Below are 24,293 nucleotides of genomic sequence, written 5' to 3' on the forward strand. Positions count from 1 at the left end.
TACCTCTATCCATCATGCACGATATCTGAAGCCATGGAGTGAATTTATAACAAATGATGATGCATGTAATTGTTCTGCCATCAAAACTGCACTGACTCATCTAAAGACTTGCTGAAGTAATTGTTTGTTCACATAAGTGTCACGCAAACCTCCGAAATAACTTGTGAGGCTTTGATTTTGGGGGGAAATGATGCTACTCATGCTACATTCCCACTTTCATAAACACTGTTTTCATTACAGCTCAAAACAGGTAAAGAACCGCCTTTCCTTGTAATTGGCTCAAATGGAGGACTTACCATTTATCAGGGATGACATGTTTATTGTTGCTTTGTTGACAGTATAGCTATCACTATCATGAGTCTAAATAATGCATGCGTTGCTAAAAACAAGGGTCTACCTTTCGGGAAACTAGTGCAAACAAAGCTTAAAAGCATTTACTGTATATTTATTGCATAAAAGTCAGCTATTTATCTGAAATCCTAGCTAAGACCTGACTGCTGCTGCTGACCTGACTGCACGGTGCAAACATAGAGAACTAACCAAAACCAGGTGTGTGTGTTTCCCTCGCCATGTGTGTGTGAGGGAGAGAAAGAGAGCAGTATGAGTGTTAGCCGATGTCCTGTGTCTGGGCAGCATCACAGAATCTCATTAAATAGTGAAGCTTTCACAGGCTGAGTGGTGAGATCTTCAAGATCACAGCCACTTTCTCTGTCGACGGGCTGGAGGCATTCCTAACATTTAGTATTCTATTTTGTTTCATTATATTCTGACATTTTATTACAGTGTAAAAAGTAATACTTCTGTTAGGTATATGTTATTTAATGAGTCATATGTCATCATGCCGCAAGAGCAACATATCCCACTTCGATGTTTTAGGAAATGAGGGAATTTTTGACGATCTGACATTTTGAAGTAATTACTCATTGGTTAGGAGTGGTTTCTTAAACACCGTCCACACAGAGAATACTGTAAGCTTGTGTTTACTGTGTTTAGGAGAAAAGGAACCCGGAAAGTATCTCTACCTATCCTAACTGTTCAGTAACCTTAAGTATCAGCCTGTCTGTCTGTGGGACTAAATCAGCTCTTAGTGCTGTTTTAGTGTGATTAGAATAAAGAGTCCTTCCCTGCCCTTTACCAGAAATAACATGAATTTGACTGCATTACCTTGATGTTAAACTAGGTGCTGCAAATGTGTGTGTGTGTGGGAAAAAGTGCAGCGGTGTCCATTTTTTTGATCGCGAGCTGGTCAGCAGCTCTTTTATGAACAACTCTATAATTAGAGAAACACCAAGCAGCTAATTACTTAATTGAAAGCAAGGTCTTTAAAATGAAAATGATGTAATCTGAATCCAGGAAACTCGCTCGATTCTCGCAAACGTTTATACATGGACGTCAACACACAAACGGGCACACACACTTGGTGACCTACAGCCTTCTCGACGTGCAGCCATCAAGCTACCAACTCTTTCCCTTAGTTGGGTTGTAATTGATTCTCTCTTCACTCTCCTGGCTGCTGACAGGGTGTGTGTGAGTGTGTGAGAGTGTGTTGGTGAGAGGGGAAAAGGGACAGAGTGTCTCTTGTTTGTGTGGTCTGCTACGAACTATATTAGTAAAGGTCATGGCCGTGTGTGTGTGTCTGAGTGGTAATTAATTAGGCAAATGCCCCCCACCTCCTCCTCTTCTGACCTCAGTTGTAGACTAATAACCTTGGTACTGTGTTATACATTATACTCCTTTTTTACTGTCGCATTCTGCCTTATTGCCTTAAGGGATCATGGAGGGAAAAAACTCAAAAACAAGAGTGACATCATCATTTGCATGTAAATCAAAATCATCCTTCATGGTCTAAATTACAGGAAAGAAATGCATGAGTAGATGTGTGACTATAATGTCCAGTCAGTCCTGATATGTTTGATTTCTGTCAGCTGCACCGGTTTGAGAAGTGTGGGGGGGGGGGGCTGCATAAGTGCTTCACATAGCACCCTGATTATGTGTGGGCTCGAGTATAAAATACCTGAACGAGTTGCAACATGATCGGTAGTTGTTTGCTGTGCCATAAACGTATTTTTCATCTGTGCACAAATTGTACACTTTCTTTCACGAAGCAGTTCAGAAAGTGAAACCCCTTTATCACAGTGTTGTGGCATCAAAACGCACATGCACGCACCCACGCGCACACACTCTCATGAACCTATTGCAAGCATTCCAAAGACACAATCGTCAGACACACACTCTTAAGTGACCTCTGATGTCTCATGACAAACCTGGAGGGAGCCCCCACATGGCCGCAGCCACCCAGGATGCCAGCACTTTGACCTGCAAACAGTCTGCGGTTGTGTCTAATCACAGCAGTGTGACCACCCTGTTAGACTGGACCAAGTACACTACTGCTGTGTATGATCATGTCCAGACATTTGCAAGTGTGTGTGTGTGTGTGTCACCTCCACATGCTGGGAAGGTTTCCAGTTACAGCGGCATACTAATACTCTACCTTAATCTCCTAATAGTAAAGCTACAATACTACTTTGGAAATAGTACAAAATAATAGAAAAACGAATTAAAAGACATTTGCACCATTTTTTTTTTTTAGCATTTACAAACAGAGCATGCATGTCTTCAGTTTAAACATATATATACCCTTTTTCACATTCAGTATGTTATTTAAACCAGTTTTTATGACACCTAAACCTTAAAAGGATGGCTGGAAATCCGGAAAATAAATCAGCCTGGTGACTCAAGCAAGGTTGCTGAACATCGCTCTACTGGTACTGGGTTAATTGATAAGGGTGACCCAAGAAACGATTACCAATCACAGGGGGCAAAAGGGTGCTGTCAATCATCCGTCCACTTGACCTGAATGAACACATGTTGGAAGCTTGCATGGTCAATCTGTGTGGAATCTAGCCTATGGCAGAGATATCTAGGCTGCTATCAGGTCAAACATGTAATTCCGTAGATATCCTTATAGAAATGATTAAGCTATAAGCTCCATAGCTGCAGAAGTGACAGGCACACTGGGCAGCATCAGCATCCCATTACACCGGGACAACAAAGGGTCACGTGGGGTTAGCAGAATTCGGCATGCGCCTCAACCCGTCGCTGAACACACACTGCAGCGCTTAGGACAGGAGGTCACCTAATCACCTTGCCAAGCCATCTCTGAGGGAGGAAAAGGGGAAAGGGGAAGCGAGAGGGGGGGGGAAAAAAAAATCAACTTTAAATTTGCAGTGATGAAAAATCAATAAAGCAGTAATTGCTTGGCTTATCACCGCGCAACGAAACAAATTGGGAGGAGAAGGAAAGCAAGGAGAGGGCTGGCGTCCATGCTGCACGCCAGGGCTTTTTTGGCGGAAGCGTCTGAACATAGCAAGAGAGGGGGAGAGAGAGTGAGAAAAAGAGAGAGAGAGAGCGAAAGAGGGAGGAGAGGTTTGGGCTTCATTGGGCCAAGGCAAGGAAAAAAGGTCTCCTCGTGATAATTAAATCTTCTCACACTGATTTTCTGCCAAATGTATTTCCCCAGGGACCATAACTCTGATTCAGTGCTTACAAGCCTTGCATAACTAATCATTTCAACGTGGGGGCAACCACAAAACCTGAATGAATTGAGAAAGAGGATGAAATAAAGAAGAGATATGGCTAGACTGCACTATTCATGTCGAAATCAATTATTATTTAGGCAGGACAAAAATCAGAAATGAGTGCGGGACATTCTTCGGTGGGGTTCTGTTCAAATACAGTCCTTTAGAGGGAAATTGATTGTCAACGTGCTCTCTATTACACTTTTTCAGCAGAGCTATACAAGCAAAAAAAAACATCCTTTAATTCCTGGAACAAATGGACGCCATAAAGCCAATGAAGTGTCGGTTCAATATTCCTCTGACTGTTCCTGGCATGATTGTGTTGAACATAATAACACAACAAATAAGACCATTTATCTAAAGTAACGACAGGAGATGAGGCTCACTCCACTAATCAATACCGAATCGATACAAACCAGATTTTCTTACATCAAAATCACTGAGACAGATCTTTCTTCAGCGCAGAGTGCACAAGAGCAATACAGTGCCTCCCTGGAGCCCTGAGGTAGATCATATAGCCGCTGGGAAGAATACAGTTTAAAAAAAGTATATAGTTCTACCTGAGAGAGGATGCTGGGAACTATAATTATAGCTTGGTATTAATTCAGACACTCTCCTCATTGAATCGCCATGTTTTAGTTAATGTGATGAGATCATGGACACCAGTTCACTTGTGTTTACCAGCAGATACATTTCACCGCTTGTCCTTCAAGTGGCAGCCTCAGCAGCGCCGGTGCTGCTCGGCGAGGTAGCGTGGCACGCCACTCCATGGCCTCGGTAATTAAAACATTTAAAGCAGAGCCAGCCCCCCTGTGCTCCCGGGGTGTGATATGGGGGTCACGCGCCTGTAGATTCTAATTTGCGCACCATTTGTATTCATGACAGGCACGTGCTAAATATTTAACAGCAGCCCGGCAGGAGTTTTGTATTGTTAGGCTTTCCAGGTCAAATAATTTGATTTCAAGGCAGATTACATTAAGCGTCAATGTCCAAGCCACCACTTTCACTTGCCTCTCATTTCCTGTCTTTTATTACAGCCGAGATAGGCCAGAACTGAAGGGATATGGCTTTGGATTATACAAGAGCTTGTTATCCGCGGATTAGTTATTATTTTCAATTATAAAAGGGATCACATCGTTTATTATGGAAGCACACACCCACACTGCTATTGTACGCAGACGCTTGCATGCAGCGCGGACATTTTTGCTGACTTACAAATTGTGTAGTTGAGCATGTTGTCACAACTTCCAAAATAAATACTATTTCAAACAAATGACACATATCATCTGAATGATATGTCACTTATGTTGATTTGACTGAGGCATCCTACAGTAGGAAAATATGTGTATTCTTTCCTTTTTATATATGTTGAACGACTAAGGCAAGAAACCAAATCCAGACCTTTTTTGATTCAGCAGAGGCTCTATGGTGATTGACAACAGAGCTAGTTAAACGGTGATGAGGCGTTAATGGATGCTAGGTCGAGGAAGTGAGGGGGGGGGAGAGTGAGCGGGAGGGGGTCTGCGGCTGAATATTTAATGGTCATATAATTCCCGAACACAGACACACACAGACAGGTACACACCCAACCCGTGACCTGTCCTACACACCGCGTAATTAGGGAAACAGTCCTTTCGTTTAACTGCCAAAAGAGCAAACGGTAGGTATATATTCCCCTAATGATATGGGTTAAAGAGCTATTATACGTCTCATTAAAATATATGATCTCCCAATCTGGTGGTGGTTTGAGGTAATGGGGACAGAGCGGCATAAGGGCTGAAATACCATCCGCAGGCTACAGGCTTGTGTCCAATTCATATCTGCATAATTCTGTGTCGGAGAGTGGCTGCACAAATGAAAAGATGTTTCTGTCAGTGCCTCACGAACGACACACGAACGAGTGTGTGGGAATGAACCGAGGTTATCAAGCTTTTGACACCAATTTTCACATCAACTGGTTGACGTGTTAACTTTCTCTTTAACTCTGCTGTACATTTAGTACATTAAGAAAAGCAAGGGCAATTCAAACAGGGTCTTATAAAAGCATTAAGCTCCTGCCATATATCTCAGTTTATTTATTTTTCTGAATCTTAGATTATGTTAAGTTGAATAAAGCTAAACATTTAATTATTCAAATCATGAAGGGCGCTGGGAAATAATAAAGGGCATTCCTCACCATACATTAACAGACAAAACACTACATCAAAAACAACTGTAAATAATTTACGTTACAGCCATATCCATTCCCTTTCCTATGATGACTCACTTCTTATATATTTGTCCTGTTTAATAAAAGTGTGACCAGCAATGGTTGCTTAAGTTATCGTCAGTTATATTATTAAAAAGTACAACACAAGTATGTTAAACAGAAAAATGAGTTGGCAGCATTGCTCGGATCGGACTATAATGAAACACTTATGGTCAAGTCATTAAGTTAAGGCTGATAAGAGATTGCTAATATCCGTAATTCTTTATATTTAGTTTATCATCCAGCCTTACATACAGTAGTACCACCACACAGTTACTTGGGCTAAAACACTGCCTTCAGTAAAGTGCCAACTGATAGCACAGTCCACACAAACAGACTTTGTAACACTGCCAGTCAGTCCTTCTTATTATAGCTGGACACACTATGTTAGCTAAAAGCCTCCTGGGCACACAAACAACATCTCTCAGCTTTAATAGCCTAAACAAGGCATGCAACTAACAAAGGAACCATCCTCCCCTCTCATTCACACACTCTTTCATATCACTTGTTTCCTTTTTCAACCACTAGCATCATCTGGCTGCCCTTAACCAGAGAGCCAAACACTCTTTTTAAGTGGAGACTACTTTGTTAACTGATGACCACAGGGTCAGTTATTGATCCTCTCCTTTCTCTCTCTCAGTAAACCCTGCTGATAAAAAAACCCTGTATTCTCGCAGGGCTTTGCAGTATGCAGCTACAGTTCGCTACAATAATAGCTTGCATATCAGAGCATTCACATGAATCAGATCTTGGTGGTTTCGATTAGGGCTAAACTAACTCAAACACATCGCCAGTCTAGGACGAGAATCTATTTATGAACAAGGAGTGTAGGTGGTAGTGTTCTTCACTTCTCCCCTTCGCTCTCTTTAAAGGTTTTCTCATTTCATTCGACTTAACGGTTTTAGTGTAAACTCTCTAGTTGTGTTGACCCCTGAAACACGGAGACCCCTGGCGGTCCTCCATTTTAGTTGAGCTGGGCAGAAGGGCAGAAGAGCATGAAGCTGGCTGACTTAGATTGGGTCTGTTTGTATAGATGTGGTGTTAATGTGTACCGTGGCAATGACTTCTCTCAATGGCTTCTCTCACTACCAAGACATGGTCATCAGGACAACTATGTCGAGCCTATCTGATCTTTCTCCATGCGTCAGTCATTGTGAAGGTTAGGAATAAAATGATCGTCTTTGAAAGCAGCGCCTGAACACCATGTTGTACAGCACCGCTCCACACAACAAAACACAACACTTCATTTCACACAGTTCGAACAGTTGGAGTGAGGGAGGAGGGAGCTTTGAGCAAAACAGTCAACTGAATCCAAAAAGAGGCAACAGTAGAGTGTGAACTTAGCTTAAGAAAGCTTTTTGATAGGGAATCTTGCTGTTGCCCCAAGCGAGGCACTTAGTCACCACTTTAGCAATGCTTCCACACAGAGCAGAGAGAAGCAGGAGACGGAGAAGACCCAGAGAGAAGGGCAGGATACATGGAAACGGTTGATGAGAACAATAGACGAAGCACTGCGATAAGACTAAGAAAAATAAGTAGTATAAATGTAAGAATGGTGCAGAGAGACTGAGAAAAAAAAGGGTCAATCAGGAGAAGGAGGGGATACATTCTTCCCAGAACGGAGGGACCAAAGCACGAGTGCAGGCTAATTAGTTTCTGATGGCTGGACATTCATTTGTCTAAAAGGTCAGCTAACTTTAAAGGTCACACTGCTCGATACATAGAAAAAAAGAGTGGACAGACAATCCAGCGATATAAAAAAGACACACACTAGAACAAATGATGCTACTACACATGCCTGCGAGTGTGCATGTACATACACACAGTGTGGTTGATCACAACCTGTTTGATATTCTCATTGATGTCATGCTCTGGTCAGGGAATAGACAAGGGTCATTACTGTCTATGGACCTTTATTACTGCTAGCATATCCACTGCAAATTACTCTCGACTTTACTTAAATGTGTATGGAGATAATCTGTGTGTGTGTGTGTGTGTGTGTCCTATATTTGTGGTAATGGGGGGGGGTTTCAAGTTTGTCAGGATAGATTTACAGCCTGCAATGCTAAGCACGTTTCTGCCAATTCATTTTTATGTAGATTGCAGCTGTCTTAATAAAAACTAAGGAGTGTAAGCAGCTTCTGTAAATTCATGTTTTGCAAATTACAGATGAACTGCGAAGGAAAGGTTATTGTTTACAAGACAAGGGTGCTTACGTTTATTATAGATGTGTTTAAGTGTGTCAAATCACCAACATGGAGAAAGGGCATGGACTACAAAAGTACCGTAAATGAGAAATATTAGGGTTGTCAGGGTTTTCAGTAAGTAATACAAATATTGTGTTGCTCACACGGTAGAATTTCTTTTCTTTAGACAGAAGTTGTGCGATGTATGTATTTTTTTATCTGCCGCTACTTGATACAGGTTATATTATTGAAAAGTTGATGGCACACAAAACAAAAAATAAAGCAAACCTTGAAATCTTTAGTTCTTTCAACTGTTATCTTTCCAAAAATCGAACATATTGCTTGTCTCATTACAGTTTATGTTTCATGTTTTGAGCACACTCACCATCCTCTAGCTTCTTCCGGGCCTCCTCCTCTCTCTTGGCTACTTTGGCCTTCAGCACCTCGTCTGTCTTAGCTGAAATGAAAGAGCGCAGTGTTATCAGCAATGCATCACTTTAGGAACATCGCAGTGATTGAATTATGTCAACATGTATAGCATTTGTAGATACATTAAATTAGATAATAAGGAATACAATCGGATACATGATTTAATATTGTACTGAAGATAAAAGAAAAACAAACGTATCAATAAAGGAAAAGTATTTAAAGCTGAAAACATGTGTAAGCATAACGTACAAAGGTTGTGCCAAATACTGTGTTTTCTTTACGTGAAGGAAGCTGCTCGGGAACACACCATTGGATAAACATTCATGAATTCATGTGTTTTTCTCCTTTATCTAGCAGGCAACTTCCTTCTCTGCTTTTCCCTTCATACCCCTGTAAAAGTGAGCGAGTCTTCCTGAGAGGTGTTTATCGTCTCAGCATAATGAAAAGCTTAAGAGAAAGTGAGGCTGCGGGAGTAAACACTCGTCAGGGCATTTTAAGCATCTCTCATCGTGAGCCGTGTTGTCTCGGCTCCCTTTTCCTCCGCCTTTCCCCCTGAATAATCAAGATGTTAAGCCACATTAAAAAATATAATGCTGTGTATGGCAGGACTATCAATACTGCCTCTAAATTAATTACATTTCCGTTGCGGCGCATCATTTATTTTGCAGCGTTAAGGCCTCGGCGGAGCCATTCGCCTTTATTGCTATCTCACTTGGTTGATGAGTGAGCTATGTAAAATTGAGTCTCCAATATCATTACACTTAATGAGTTTAAACTTTGAGAAAAAAAGAGGAGAGAAATAGAAGAAGAAAGCGAGCGGAAGAGAGAGAAAGAGAACCCTGCACTGTTTTGGGGAAGTTAATACAATATAAGAGTGGGTGTAAGTGTTTGGCAGCGCTTACAGAATGTTTGTGTTAGGGCACAGCTGTGGGTGTCCGAATGTACTTTATTGCACCACTTGAGATGCCTGCATGTGTGTTTTGTGAACGCTCCTCGCTACGTGTCTGATTGTATGCTCGAATTCGCATTGCAAGCAAATAACTAACATAAAGATACATGCATTGTGTGTGTGTGTGTGTGTGTTTGGATGCAGGAGGCCACGGGTTGTGCTCGTCTCTCTGTGACTGCGCTGGTGTTTTTGTTCAGTAATTGGCGTAGACAAAGAACCGTCACACTGCTGTTACGGCTGGTTAAGTCTGGAGGTTACGCATCTTTGCTGACAATGACTCTACATGGATGACTGAACCTTCCTCCACCTCCCTCAGCTAGTGTGTGTGTGTGTGTGTGTGTGTGTGTGTGTGTGTGTGTGTGTGTGTGTGTGTGTGTGTGTGTGTGTGGGACCATGTTTAACCAAATCAACAGCAACCAATCTGTTTCTCTTAGTTAATTAGTCATAACTTAGTGAGCGTGCGTGTAGCTAAAACTTCGACCGTGGGCTGCATCTCTTTGCAAATACATACATGACTTTTTCTTGTTTGTATGCACAGATGTGTATTTGTGTGTGTGTGCACCTGTGTTTGTAAGCAAACTACTCTCTGTGTTCTTCAGTTACCTCTCTGCTCGGGGCTACAGGGAGGCAGGTAGGAAAACAAGCAGTATTGGTGGTGTGATGCAGTGGGGAGTGAACGGGGGAGAAAGAGGAGGGGAAAAAAGATGGGCAGATAGATGGGGGCCATGTAAGAAAAAGGAAGAACTGACAGCGAGGGGAAACGGACAAACAAGCAGAAATAAGAGAAAAAGCCTTGCCTGCCGTGCACACAAACAACAGGAGTGATTTGTCGCCTCTTTTTGTTTGCATGTTTATCCTCCACCTCTATCCCTTCATCCCTCCCCCAACAGGTCCTCTTATCCTCTCGCTCTCTCTTCTCTCCTTCTGTTTTGCCCTCTCCCACCCCTCCCTGTCTTTTTTCTTGCTTCTCTTGCTCATCTCTCCAGTACACTGTGCCTGGGGGCGATAGCAGCAAATCAAACTGTTTATCCATCTCTCATCAGTGCGCTGCCTCGAGGGGCTCCTGCCCCCTCAAAACAATGAAAGTAGGCCTGAGCGCTGAGCCTGGGATACGATTTAATTACATCAATAAAGAGCTCTGCTTTAAAAAAATATATAAACTACAAAACAATACATTACAGCAACACACTTAGCTGCACTATCATGACAATCCTGTTAACATTACAGTTACATGTAAAACAGAATGAAGTCTCACTCTTGTGCCTATTTAGAAATATAGGCATGCATGTGTGCAGAGGACGCTTATTGGAAGTGTATTTCTTGGCAACTAAGTGGCTCCAGTTCATTGTAGGATAATTCTGTGATGGACTTTTATTAAAGCGGGTAATAAACGGCCGGGTGTTGGGGAGAGGAGAGGCCTTTCACTTCATTTAGACTTCGTTCAGTCTTGGCTGCAGGGGTGGAGGGAAAGAGGAGGGATGGCAGCAGGAAGGGCGGCGAGCGTCAGTGAAATCACATTGTGATTATGAGTGTAATTGCAGCTCAGGGGCCCAGGGGCCATGTAGCTCTGATGGCGCTAGAAGATGTTTTATGCACAGCAACAGAGAGGAAGAAAGTGAGAAAGAGGAAAAGATGGAGAGTGGGAGGGACAGGGCAGGCTGCCAGGATGCTTGCAATTCTTTCTTTTTTTAACAGAATCCCCTCTTCTATCTCTTTTCTCCTCCATTTTTCCTCTTCTCCCCCAACACCCTCCTTCACTCTGCTCTCCTATTCTCTTCTTTCCTCGTCTCTCTTCTCTCCTGTCGTCCTCCCTTGGCAGGATTAGCTGGGTCTCGTTAGAGGGGAAATGTAATAATGCTCCCACCAGGTGGAATCGGGCCCGCTCCATTATCAGCCGGGAGATGGATGGGCCGTGTAGGGCCGGCGGGGGCCAAGCGCGCACGCAATTTAGATTCAATAAACTGGCAAAGCAAGACCCCCAATCTGATTTATATCTTACACGCCGCCAATGCTTGCTGCTACGATGCTGATTCCCTATTACCACTCAGAGAAGGACTATTCATTGGATGTAAGGCACGGCAGTCAGAGAGGCTTGTCGGGCCCCCGGGACGGCAGCAAAACAGATACAGCAGAGGGTTAATACGTTTACACACAGATAAGCAATTAAATCTAAGGCCGAGGTGAGTTATAGAGTTATTAAGGACGGATTGAAGGGGGAGAAGGGAGGGACAGAGGGTGAGAAAAAGAAGGAGAGAGATGTTATTCAGCACAGTGCAGTTGCTTGGGCCTTAGGCCGAGTACAGTTAGTATTAGAAAGGGTACCATATTATAGAGTTCGTGGGGTGAGAGAACAACAGAAGAGAAGCAGTCTGCCCACGTTGTTCAATAAACTCAATACAACACTTACAAACAAGCAATGCCGAAGACAGAGGTCAACACAACAGTTATCCACTTAGTCTGTGTGTGTTTGTGAGAGTTTAAGAGTGAGTATATGTATGCAAGTGCATGTCTTCCTGTCTAAATGTGGGCTTGTGTTGGCGTAATAGGCATATTCTTATCCACTGTTTACCTGGCTGAGAGTGAGCAGCACATCACATTTGACTGTTTGTGCATGCATGTGTGTGTGTGAGAGAGCGATGGTAGCGGTGTAGTGGTGGGTGTCATTCCAGTGCAGCCGCCAATCAAAGTGAATCTGAATGTCAGCAGGAGAGGAGGCGCGATAAATCAGCCTCACACCCAACGACAAACAGAATATTAGAGGCAGCGCAGCGCCATTGGAAAAATGTCCCTTCCAATCAGCGGAGCACTTTACAGTGAAGCTCAACAGCCGGGCCTCCGACCAACACCGAATACCACAGAGACAGACAAGACAATAAATAAATAAATAAGAGATGGACAGGTTGGAGGACAGGCGGACGGACAAACAGACCTGTATGCTCACTGACGAGTAACGGCCCTGACAGGTAGAAAGACGAGACAAAGAAACATAAGAACACAGTTGGGCCGGAGGACAGACAGGAAGCCACACTTACTGACATACAACAGGCCTGACAGAAGGCAAGGAAGACAGACAGGTGCAAAGAGAGACAGAAAACTGCTGGGCAGACAGAGTGACAACTAAAGAGTCGTGCAGAACAATGCATTGCAGCAACAACGATATCGCAATGTTAAGGGAATGCAAAATTAGGACCACCACCATGCAGAGTTTGTCATGACTAATGTTAAAGATAAATAAGTGATAGAACATTTGATTATTCACATATCATAAATAAATTATTCGGCATGTAACTTCTACAGGTTAGTTGGTAGCCTTAACACAAGCATCCCAAAATAAAGTTGTAGTAAGATTAACTGACCAGATAAATGAAGAACTGCAACAGTTTCTATAAAACCATCGTTATCAAAGACGTTCCAATGTCATATTCTTCCAACATTATTTGGGCCTGGTAGACAAGCCAAAGAGCCAGAGAGAGACAGCAATGGACTTATATCAGACAAGACATCCTGGGTTTGAAAAACAAAGCTGGAATACGTCAAATTACATAAATGAGTTATTTATGATGTGAATGATTTTGTAAAAGTAAGACTGAGATTGGGAACACGTTTAAAGAGACAAAGCGTACCTGCACATGTGCACAAATGTTTCTGAACTGATAAACGCTCTTTGTCTGATCTAACCAGGGCATCGTAAGATTGTTACATTATTTGCTTCATCTTCTTTAAGTTAAAGAAGTTGAAGCTTTAGACAGAAAGCGACAGTATCATATGGAGCCCATGTGATGATACTGTGGTTGAGATGTACAGCAGGTGTGGAGGGTACAGTGATCACAGGAAGCAGCAGCAGCATCCCAAGCAGCCACTAGGTGGCAGAGCACACAGACAACACAGGACGGAGGCTCCTGCCAGGCCTTGCTTTTATGTGTGTGTTTAAAAGCAGGTGCCTGTGTGTTGGTATAGGCCCTCCATCAAAACTGGCTCCTCCAGACCTTGTAGCTATAAATAATAACTTGACACGGGACATATCATAAGTGTCCCTGCATGCTGATTGGTTGGGCAGACATGAAGAGATATAACATCAACTTATTTAAATATTTAGCAGTAAAAATACATAAAACCCTTCAAGGGCAAGCCTAAACTACAGAAGCAGTTAATGTTTTGACATTGTACAACTTGTGTTGGTCCTTTAGAAAGTCTTCTGACTAAAAAAAAAAGTGAAAGTGTTGTCAAGAGTAAATTTAATCAGTGTGTCTCAGCCATAACGGTGAATTCCTTCAGGCAGAAAGACGGTAGACCTGAACTTGAATGATCTTTATCGCAGGCTGCCCTCTGCATCTGTCATCAGGCAGATTTAACGACAAGCCATGAAATATTTACAAACTAAACAATTAGAGAGAGATATCTTACAAAATCAATTAATTATTCATTGCCAATCGTCTGAAAAGCTTTTGTTCCGTTTCACGGCTATATTCTGATGCTGGGGGGTGCATCAATTAGGGCCTGTACTCCTGTGGTGTTATGGATGCTTCGGAGAGGAATGATTGCCTATATGAAAGAGCCAGATGCAAGTTGCGAGTACTGCATGCTGACACAGTGCTGTGTCAGATGAGCTTCATAAAAAAAAACACATTATGCTATATATGAAGTCCGAGGGACAATCTGAATGATCCGTTTGAATGTGTGAAGAAATGAGACTTACCTATCTACACTCGCTATGTCAGGACTAACATCCAACACTCTGCAGCCTGCTTATACAACATTTGTTCTATTAATTTTTAAAACCGCCTCTTGACTCCCGACACCTGGGCTCCATGTTTGTATTTTCCTCCTGAGTGATCATGCTGAGATTGCATCTGTCAAACTCAAAGTACTGAGAAATAAGAAAACATGTGTCTTATTTATAGGAAATTTATGTCCAGAGCTCACTTTTTATGCAAACTACATAGACTCAAATAGATCAAATTCATATTTTATATACAGTATATCCCAGAAAGGCTAATGAACCGTAGATTAGATGAAAACCTCCACATCCCTTCTTCTTCTTTCTATCGATATACCGTCAGAAAAACCTGTTTCTGACAGTGTCTAAAGTTAACATTTCTGTTCTGTCAAACTGTCAAATGCAAGTTTCTCATCCCTCCTTCTTGTATTGAACACAATTATCCTCCTTTTCTAACAAAAATATGTAAATATGTCTACATTTAATCATGGAGTTGATTTTACTTATATTTTGACCTCCACAGACGACTGTGGTTATATCTATTTTAGTGGCAAACAATTGGTCTATTAACTAAAAATGAATCACTCAAATGTCCATAATTGTTTAACCAATGCAATATTTTCACAACAAAAATACCTCAATAATCAGGTTCAGGCTATAAATGACATAATTATCTGCTTTTGTTTATCCTGATAATAGGTCTTCGGGTTTTTAACTGTTGTTTGAGAAAAAACTATTTAAAGACATCACCTACCCTTGTGCCCATTTGATACGATCTGCTTACATTTTTCAAGACCAGCAGTTAATAGAAAAAGTAATCTGCATATTTATCGTTGATTAGAATAGTTCATTGTTTCCCTAATCTGTTTAGATCTGCTAATGCTTCTTAAAGGCTAAGCATCTCGTAAGTTAGTGATTGCATCGATGTGACTCCAGTTTCTAAAGGAAGTGGCTAATAACTAAAGATCTTTCTCCATAACGACAACACAAAACCACTAACTTGATAAAAATGTCTTGGTAGACTAAATGACATAATGACCAATTAGTCAAATACTTGACTTAGAAAGGATAACCCCTTGAGTGTCATATTGTCCTGTGTGTAACAATCCAATTAGACGGCTTCCTTTGAGTTGCTTGTCTCGATTGAAAAAACATCTCAATAGGTTTGAAGTGACAGTGAACAATAAGGAAATCAGTCCAATACACCCTTAGCTCCACGTACCAAAGCTACACAACTCTCATCTACAACACACGGGGGTCTGGGTGTTACTTCCTTTGGGGCAAAACCTTGCACAGGAGGTCTGGGGTTGAGACCAGGTTTCATTTGGGGCAATAAGGTGCTGAAAAGTGGGGCCTTCACGATGCATGCGAGTGGCTCGGCCCAAGCACCCCAACCTACCCTTTAGACTCAAGGGCAAAAGTGTTTCCCCTGAGAGATGGAAGCCCCGGACCCCGGACCGGAGAGGAGAATTGTAGAAAAGGTTTGAAGGAGCAGGGGCCCTCCAGCGGTCAGGGAGATCAGAGAGGGGGGTTACTCTGAGGACCATGCACTGCCATGGGCTGCACACACAGATGCACATATAAACACACCTGAGGAACACACACAGATGTAAAAATATTCACATATGGCATAAGAGCAGCTCACACACACACATACATAAGCCTGAGGGGAAGAGCAAACAACAAAGCCTCTATAATACGACACCGGGTCACACAAAGTGCAACCTTGAACCTCACTGTGAAAATATCACATGTAAATTGTAAATGCTCTTGCCTTTACTGTAGACCTTCAAACATTACATTTCATCGTGGATTGGGAGTGTCGGGATGTCTTTTAGATAAATACAAAAGTTCTGTCAGGAGAACTTCACTGAGAAGAGCGAGTAAGTGCATAACAGAGGTCTTCAGAGGGCAATCAGACCAAATCCATAATGCAGGGATCACACGGTTAAATATTAAGCATCTTGGGGCCTCTGAATGACATCTCACCCTCAACTCCAACCCTGTCATGTCTCCACATGCCACCGTCTCTTTCCAATGCCTCTCTTTTTCATCTTCTATATGTCCTTCTCATCTGCTGTTATCTTTTTCTTCAAATCTTTTTTCTTTACACACTATTTCTTTGCATCCTTTTCTTTGTAACCTTTTGACAGCTGCGTGTGCTAGTTGCTAGATGTTTACAAGGTCAACAGACAGAAGATCTTGTATCCTGCATTTGGCCATACATACCACTGAACCTGTCACAGGTATATACTTTATATATACTTTGGTTTTCTCCCCCTAACAGCAAATGGCATTATCTTGAGAGTCTTATTTGGCGAAGTACAAAACACTAATTCAATAAACTGTTGGTAACTGTCAGGAGACATTTATATAGGCTTTTTATTTTTTAACTGAAATGATATTAACCATGTTCCCGGATAACATGTTCAAGTTGCATTGCTTTGTGAAAGCTATATAAAGACATGAGCACTCATGGGCAAAAGGGAGAGCAACTTAAAACATTTTTTGACTGAAAGGCACAGATTAATAGGGACTAAAGTCAGAAGTGTTTCAACATCAAATCATAATGTCACACACCCTTCAAATGGCCTTTGCCACATCACATTTGGTGGCAATCACCACATTTGAGATCTCTCCTCCAGCTGTCTCTGATGTTTAACTCTCTGTTGCTTCATATCCTACAGTGGACCTCTGGAGAGTGAAGTACGCCCCAGCTGCTTAGCCTCTGCACAGGGAGAGTTAAGCCGGCTTTTCTCCATCAAGGTGCTCCAGTGGTCCCAGCATATATGTCTCCTGTACAGGTCCGGATTATAGCTCTGTGTAGCCTTTCATCCAACACTACATGGATCAGCTGTAACTTATCAGGCAATGCATTACATACCCAGAGTAATCGTGCTTACATTCTTACATTATCATCATTCATGTGATGAAATGCAGCCATCCCCCCCCGGATATGCTATCACCTGAGCCCTGATACATGGTTTCTAAGTAGGGGTGGGTGCATGTCAGCACCAGCAGTACCTCTGGAAATGTCGGACCCTACAAATGAAGCTTCTGCAACACACTGAGACAGACAACCATCACTAAACTTACCGTAGTCCCTCTATAAGTGTGTAATATTATGACTGAACGGATTGTGGCAGATTAAGCCAAATCCTTACCAAATTTGTGTTTGAGGTTGGGAAGTCGGGAAAGATACTTAAATGTTACCAGGTACTTGCCTTTCACAAAGAAAGTGTTTACAATTCTGTTTAAATAAAATGTTCAGCGTCACTCGGATTATTTTAATATTTGAAGCTACTGACCACGACATACATGCTGACATACATGCTGGTCATATTTCCTTTAAATACTTTCATTAACCATAACATATTTGTTCTTATAAATAGATATTGGTAAGTTATTCCAAAATTAAATAAGAAGGTTTCTATATGCGTCCTTATCTTCCAGAATAGTCTATCAAATCTTAGGCCACAATAACTACAATCAAACTGTGTGATGTTGGCAAGACTGAATTTAACATGTGCTGCAATTTCAGTGAAAAAATATTTTGCCGTGTGTGTGTGTGTGTGTGTGTATCTTCTCATCTATTTCAGAGTGAACGCACTTGAGCGTGTTGTTGAATGGTGGAGAATGGGCTGTGGTTCCCCCGCTGAAAGCCTGTTGGGTGCCATTGTGATGGCACACCACTGAGTGAGCGTCTCATCTGTGTGTAGTAGTGCTGGTGGTAGTGTGGGTGGGGGAGATGGGGCTAAGTCTATCAGGACCCCCGCACATGAAAGGTAAACTGGAGCCGCTAATCGCAGGGCTGACACAAGAAGGTTCAGGAGGGCGGCCACTTAGAAAAGAAAAGCAGGAGAGCCGGGACCCTGGCAGCGTCAATAGGGCTCAGCACAACTGACCACATTACAGGAACAAACACACACTGCAGAAAGGACACACAGACTTGGTGGTCCCTGCCTGCTCTTTTGGTAGAAGTATGTATGTGTTCATGTGCATGTAATACTTCTCTAAAAGACTGTATTCATTTTCTCTTGCCGACAATGTGTTTGATTTATTGTCTCTCATAAAGACAAAAAAAAAGTGTTTTTAAATGATTGAACTCCAAAGGTAAACACTGTGAGGGACAGGTTGACTAACGCTGGGCCTGATAACAAGGATCTGAACGATCATGACATGCAGGTGGAGCGGAGAAATGAATAAAGCAAAGTGTTACAAATTTAATACAAGTTCAGGGACATATTTGGCAATTAACGCTACAAATGTCAGCTCATGAGACATGATGTAGGAAAACAGAAAGACAGTATGCATGAGAGAGGGAGAGGGCATGCTGAGAGTGGCACCAGGGAGATGGAAATGGGGGAGACGGGGGAGACAGCCCGGCCGCAATAGGAGCAGAAGCTTAAGGGGTATAAAGAGAGAGGGAGATTGAAAAAATGACAGCCCCCCCTCTAAGGTAGTGTTGTGCGCTCCCTTCTCTCCTTCTTATCTCTTAATGCTTATTTTCATCACTTTGCTTAAAATATTGATAATCAATTAGCACTACGTCTGTTTTGCTACAGAATCTGTGTCACGGTCTATCACTCTGTCAGAGCCAATTCGCCGCTCATTCAAAGTTCATTTTTCCTTGGCGGCTCTGTGCCTTTGGAGGAGTCATTACGCGGGGAACATAGCCCGGGGTGCAATCACCTATTCTCTTTCATTACTGGGGAGATGGAGAAGGTGAGAGAGATTATTAGAACTTTGGAATGATCACAAAGCTCCACGCCGCCTGTCAGATCCCCCCTACGTGTAATTCATCTGGCCTCACTACCTCCCCCCCCCCCCCCCCCCCCCACCCCCTTCCTTCCCTCCTCTCCCCTCATCCCCTCCATCCCTCCTCCCCCAGCCTCAGCCAGGGGTTTGGCCACAGACATTATTCATGAACATCTGCAGCGCGCTGAATATTCCACAGCCTCCGCCGTGATGAAAAGGGAGCTGCCCCTTTGACTCGAAAATTAACATGCCGGCACAGAGATTATGGACGCGCCGTTTCATTCCAAGCCGAGCTGGGCCACGCTGAGACGGGCCGAGCTGACGGGATGGGCTGGGCAGCGCGAGGCGGGAGAAACGGGACAGGTGCAGAATCTGCTCTTTGTAACACTGAGGTGTCCGTTTCAGTGGGATAACGGGGAAATAATCAAGTTAATAAAAGCATTTTATTTCAAAGCAATGAGAGCGACTGTGGTGCAGGTGCACAAACACGCGCCGTCAGTGATCCAAACACACACTCCATTCAGACAGTACTAGTAGAGCTGTGATGTGATTGCATTAGTGGTGGACTTACAACTTAGAACAACTCTTTTACTCCAGCGGAAATCCTTACCCGAGGTAGAATTTCACACATTTAATCACTGCAATGAAGGGCTCTGATTCATGTGGCAAAGGCCAGGCTGTATTTTTTATAAATAAGAATAATTGAAAAAATACTATTACAAGAATCCACAGGAACGGCTGTATCTAATGTTTCTTTCATCAAAATGATATAATTTATTTACCCATTGTGACATTTTTCAATATTTAAATGTTTCCCACCAACAGTCCTTAACCTAAATATTAAGTCGCTATCATATACATACATCAAAGCTGCAGATCAGACTAAACAAATATCCAACTATCGTAACAGTTGGTGATTAATTTCGGAATTACCCGATTAATCGCTGCGGCTCTATTTCAAAGACTGGCTGTAAACCTGGAGCAGGGCTAAAGTATGTTCTCCTAAACATCTCATTGCATCCTCTCACCTCTGTGTATCTCTCTCTTTCATTCTCTCCTGGGCGTCTCTACATGAAAGCCCAGCCAGAGAATGGAAACTCTTCCTCTCTCACAACAGGAGCACCACTGCTGGAGAGAAGCCAAGCATCCTCCCTCTCTCTCCCTCCCTCTATTTCTGCCTAATATAAATGAACAATATATGTGTGCCGTCCCTCGCATACCTCCCTGTGCCTTATACACACTCAGTGGACAGTACATGAAGGGCTGTGGGATTATGGCAAAAATCATAATCACGATTATTTTGGTCAATAACTGATATCACGATTATTAAAAACGATTATCCATTTACTTTGAAAACATCCATATATTGAAAAAAAAAAATGTGAACAGTATGTTTTTAACAGTTGATTACCCTGAACTTTAAGTATAATTCAACAGAAAAACCAAAAAATAAATAACATTTTTTTTAATAAATATAATAATCGTTTTATTTCGATTACATTGTTTTCGTAATCGTTGCAAGCCAAAATCGTAATCGAGATTAAAATACGATTAATTGCACAGCCCTATATATTCATACAGTCTCCAAAGTTAGACTATAAAACGCTTGGAACAAGAGGACAAATAAAAGTGTGCCCTCTTCATTTGGATGGTGAAAATGATTTAAATTGAATAAAGCCTGGTACTTATTGTCTTAGTCTTTGCCACGTGACAATACATTCACAACTGTCTTTTAATGAAGAGTTTTATATACAGTAACTCTGGACTACAAGAGGTAGCGCTGCACACTCAATGGACTGACATTTTTTCCAAGATGTAGGACAAAAACAGCCTACAAATTAATATACAGCTTAACTTTACCATGAAGATGAGCATTATTATAAGATCTTCCTACACTTGCAGCTGTCCAACCAGGCGTGGTCTAGTATATGTTTATCATCCAAGAAGTAATTGGCAAGTAAACTATTCACAAGAAAAGACAATAAGTACTAAGACTTTCAAATCAACCTCCTCAGAGTAATTAAAACCCCATACGCTACATGTATGTGTGGATTCAGGACACACAGCTGAGACAGAACAGGAGAAAAGCAAGAAATATAAGCAGACAGACATACTGTGACTGTGAAGAGCAAAATAGGGGGGAGAAAACAGACTTCAATGCTTCTGAGAGGGGGAACAGTTGGAGGTTTCTGACATGGGCTGGAGCGGGACTTCGCGCTGCCTCTTGTTGATTGTAAATGGCAGAGCAAGTTTACTCTGGCAGTTGGCGCCAAAATGGAGTCTGACAGCTTTGTCAGGGAGTTTGAGCGGCTCAGTGGCAGGGCAGGAATCGGGATGATTTCACCCCTTTCATCTCTAAATCGCCGATGTACGAGTATGAAACCTCCATGGTAAAAAGAAAACCAGGCTGGAATAGTTCGGGGATTTTTTTTTAAAACGCCTGTCAAAATGAAACAGAGAAATGAAAACAAGAGAATGAGAAAAACGACAGTGCAAAGTCTGAAGAGCTGGATGCAGAACAAACATGTCAGAAGATGTTAGCACTCTCTCCAGAAGAGAACCATATTAATAATCCTAGCGCTCATTCCCACCTTTCCTCTATTTATCCTTCTTTGTAATTCTACAACATATCGCTGCATTTCAACCCACTCAAGATCTTGACCTCTGTGTTTCCTAACTGCATACGAGACATTTGTGCAACCTTTGCCACGTCTTTCATAACCGACCTAAAAATACGAACACTGGCATTAACTTTCCATGCACTCCTGGCCTATTTATTTTCCTTTTCATTTCATAAACACTCCTCTCCTCAAACTCTTTACTTTTCTTAGAGGCTGAGAGGAGCCGGCTAAGAAACGTAAGGATGAGTGTTTAGCGTGTGTGTGAGAGGAGGATTGACAGAATAAAGGAAGCTTTACTTGCACTGCTTTGTGTTGTTACACTCGCATATCTTTATCCCTGTGATCCCTTCTACCTCTATCTGCTTGCCTCGTTTTATTTTCTTTTTCAATTTACAGGATTTGTTTCTGTGTGTCTGACAGCGAGGAGGATGAGGTATGAAATTAATCTTTATCCCGGTTTTGTTGTGTTTCCTGCTCCTTGACAATGCATGTCAGTAATTAGCCGGCCAGTTTGGTTCCAGGCTTTTCAGTGGGTGCCTCCGTTTGCCAACTTTCGCCTTTTGTTCTTGCCGTACAATACCGCCCACTCGCCCTCGGTGTCTCTCTCCCTCTCTCTCCCCGGCTCACACCCACACAGGGCGTTACACAATCTATCCAAATGTGCTTCGCTTTAAAACCCCATTACTTAGCCCCTGTTGTTTGGTTCAACACAATTAAAAGAACAGGCCCTTCATGAGAATTCAGAGAGCCTCGCTCATTCGCACCCTCCCTCCTCTCCATCACTCTCTCTTCTTCTGTGGTTCAGCGTTGGCCGAGGAGTTACTGTGAACAGGCCAGCTTAGTTCCCCTAATTCCTTGGGTTTTGTTTGCATATAGGCTTAGTTTGGTCTCAATTGAAACTACTCAATGCCATGCCTCATCGCCTGGCTGTAACTAGACCACTGAGCAACTTTCAAGATTGGTCAGCCAAATGGAGTCCACACACACACACACACACACACACACACACACACACACACACACACACACACACACACACACACACACACACACACACACACACACACACACACACACACACACACACACACACACACACACACACACACACACACACACACACACACACACACACACACACACACACACACACACACACACACACACACACACACACACACACACACACACACACACACACACACACACACACACACACACACACACACACACACACACAAAAGAAGAGCCCGCCAAGGTTAAAGGGCACCGGCATTGTTATCTCTCTAAGTAGTGACACACTTCAAAAGGGTGAAGAACTTGAAGGCTTTTCCAGTAATGACTACCTGGTTGAGCTTTGGCAGAGGGTCTGGTGGTAATTTTAGGCTCTGGTCTTCCACACGAGCGTGTTCGCCCTACAGGATGGGCTTAGTTCAAAAGAAAGTCAGGTAAATGAGAGACAAGGCTACTGGTCAGTAATGACCACAAGGTCGCTGTCAGGAAGGTGTCAAGAACAATTATTGCATGCAGAACTGGAATGACTAATCACTCAAAGATAAATCAAATTGACTCAGGTGATCAATAATAAGTAGGCAATTTCTTTAAAAAAAGATGAACTGATTAATGTATTTCTTGTTTTTATTGTAAGAATACCAAATAGTTTGGAATTATTTTCAGTTTTTCTTGTTCTTGTGTTGTAATCACCCTAATCTCTTTGGTTTTTGTTTGACTGTTGTATAAAACAAGCAATTTGTTGATGTCACCTTGAGCTTTTACAACATTTTTCACTGTCTTCTGCCATTTTGGGGACAAAACAAGCAATTAATAGAGAATGGACTCAGTAGATTATTCGATAGTGAAAATCATTAGTTGATGTCCATAAAGTCTGCCAAACTATTTAACCAAAATTAGTTTGGCACGATCATTTCTGGCTCTTTAGTTGATTTTAACAATGTGTGTTACATTTAAAAATCGAAATGATCTTCCAAACCACGTCCAGAGGAGGCCAGTAGATTAATCCATTTCTAATAAATTACTGATAAAAGACAGCTGATGATGTTTTTACAAAAAAGATGCAAAATTCAGAGACGAATATCTTTAAATAACACATAAGTCTTACTTTTGCTCCATGCTGCTAAGTTTTCAAGCCATATTTATTATTATAAAACCATCATAACGAATACTTATTTCATAATGTTTAACATTTACTCAGCACAAATAGAATCAATCTTAATACTAGGTCATCGTGCTTCTTTTGAAATGCCTTAATGAAATGATGTCATGAAGTCTAATAACCCATCTGAGCCAAACATACAGGCCTGTATTTAGCTGGGGGGTTGGTCTTTGTTGCAGAGAGGAGAGGAGGTCAACCCTGCTCTCCAAATAACACGTTTGAGGCTCTAGGAGTCATCTCAAGTTGAAGACAGCTCTATAATTCACATCAGTCCAGACATATAAGAACAAACACACCTTTAAAGTGCACCAGGAAACTGATAAGTCGTGTGTACGCGTGTCCGACAGTGAGCCCAGCGAACAGCAGCACAAAGGGAACACAATCTTTTACATATGCACTGTGTATTTGCTGAGTAGAATGGACTATATATAGACTCTTTATTAACATGTATATGTAGTAGTTTGATGTTTTACCGTGTTGCATCACAGTACTCAAACTAGTTTAATTTACTCAACTCCTGACACACGCCAATTTCAAATCTATTAGAGTGTGTCCAACAAACACAAGAGATACAGCAATGCTTCACCATATGCCTGGCTGCACTTTTCCCCAATGGCAGAGAGGTCTGTAATCT

General features: G+C 42.1%; 1 protein-coding gene across 2 annotated transcripts in view; it reads right to left on the bottom strand.

The window, feature by feature from the left end:
• rsrc1 (arginine/serine-rich coiled-coil 1) overlaps nucleotides 1–24,293 on the bottom strand; it is a 112,941-nt gene that overhangs the window by 11,167 nt on the left and 77,481 nt on the right. For both annotated transcript variants that reach the window (XM_034115082.1, XM_034115083.1), the window contains exon 7: nucleotides 8,398–8,469. In XM_034115082.1, coding sequence (XP_033970973.1) covers nucleotides 8,398–8,469 — 72 coding nt within the window. The remainder of the gene's footprint in view (nucleotides 1–8,397; nucleotides 8,470–24,293) is intronic.

Source organism: Trematomus bernacchii, unplaced genomic scaffold (assembly GCF_902827165.1).
Source record: "Trematomus bernacchii unplaced genomic scaffold, fTreBer1.1, whole genome shotgun sequence".
Lineage (NCBI taxonomy): Eukaryota > Metazoa > Chordata > Actinopteri > Perciformes > Nototheniidae > Trematomus > Trematomus bernacchii.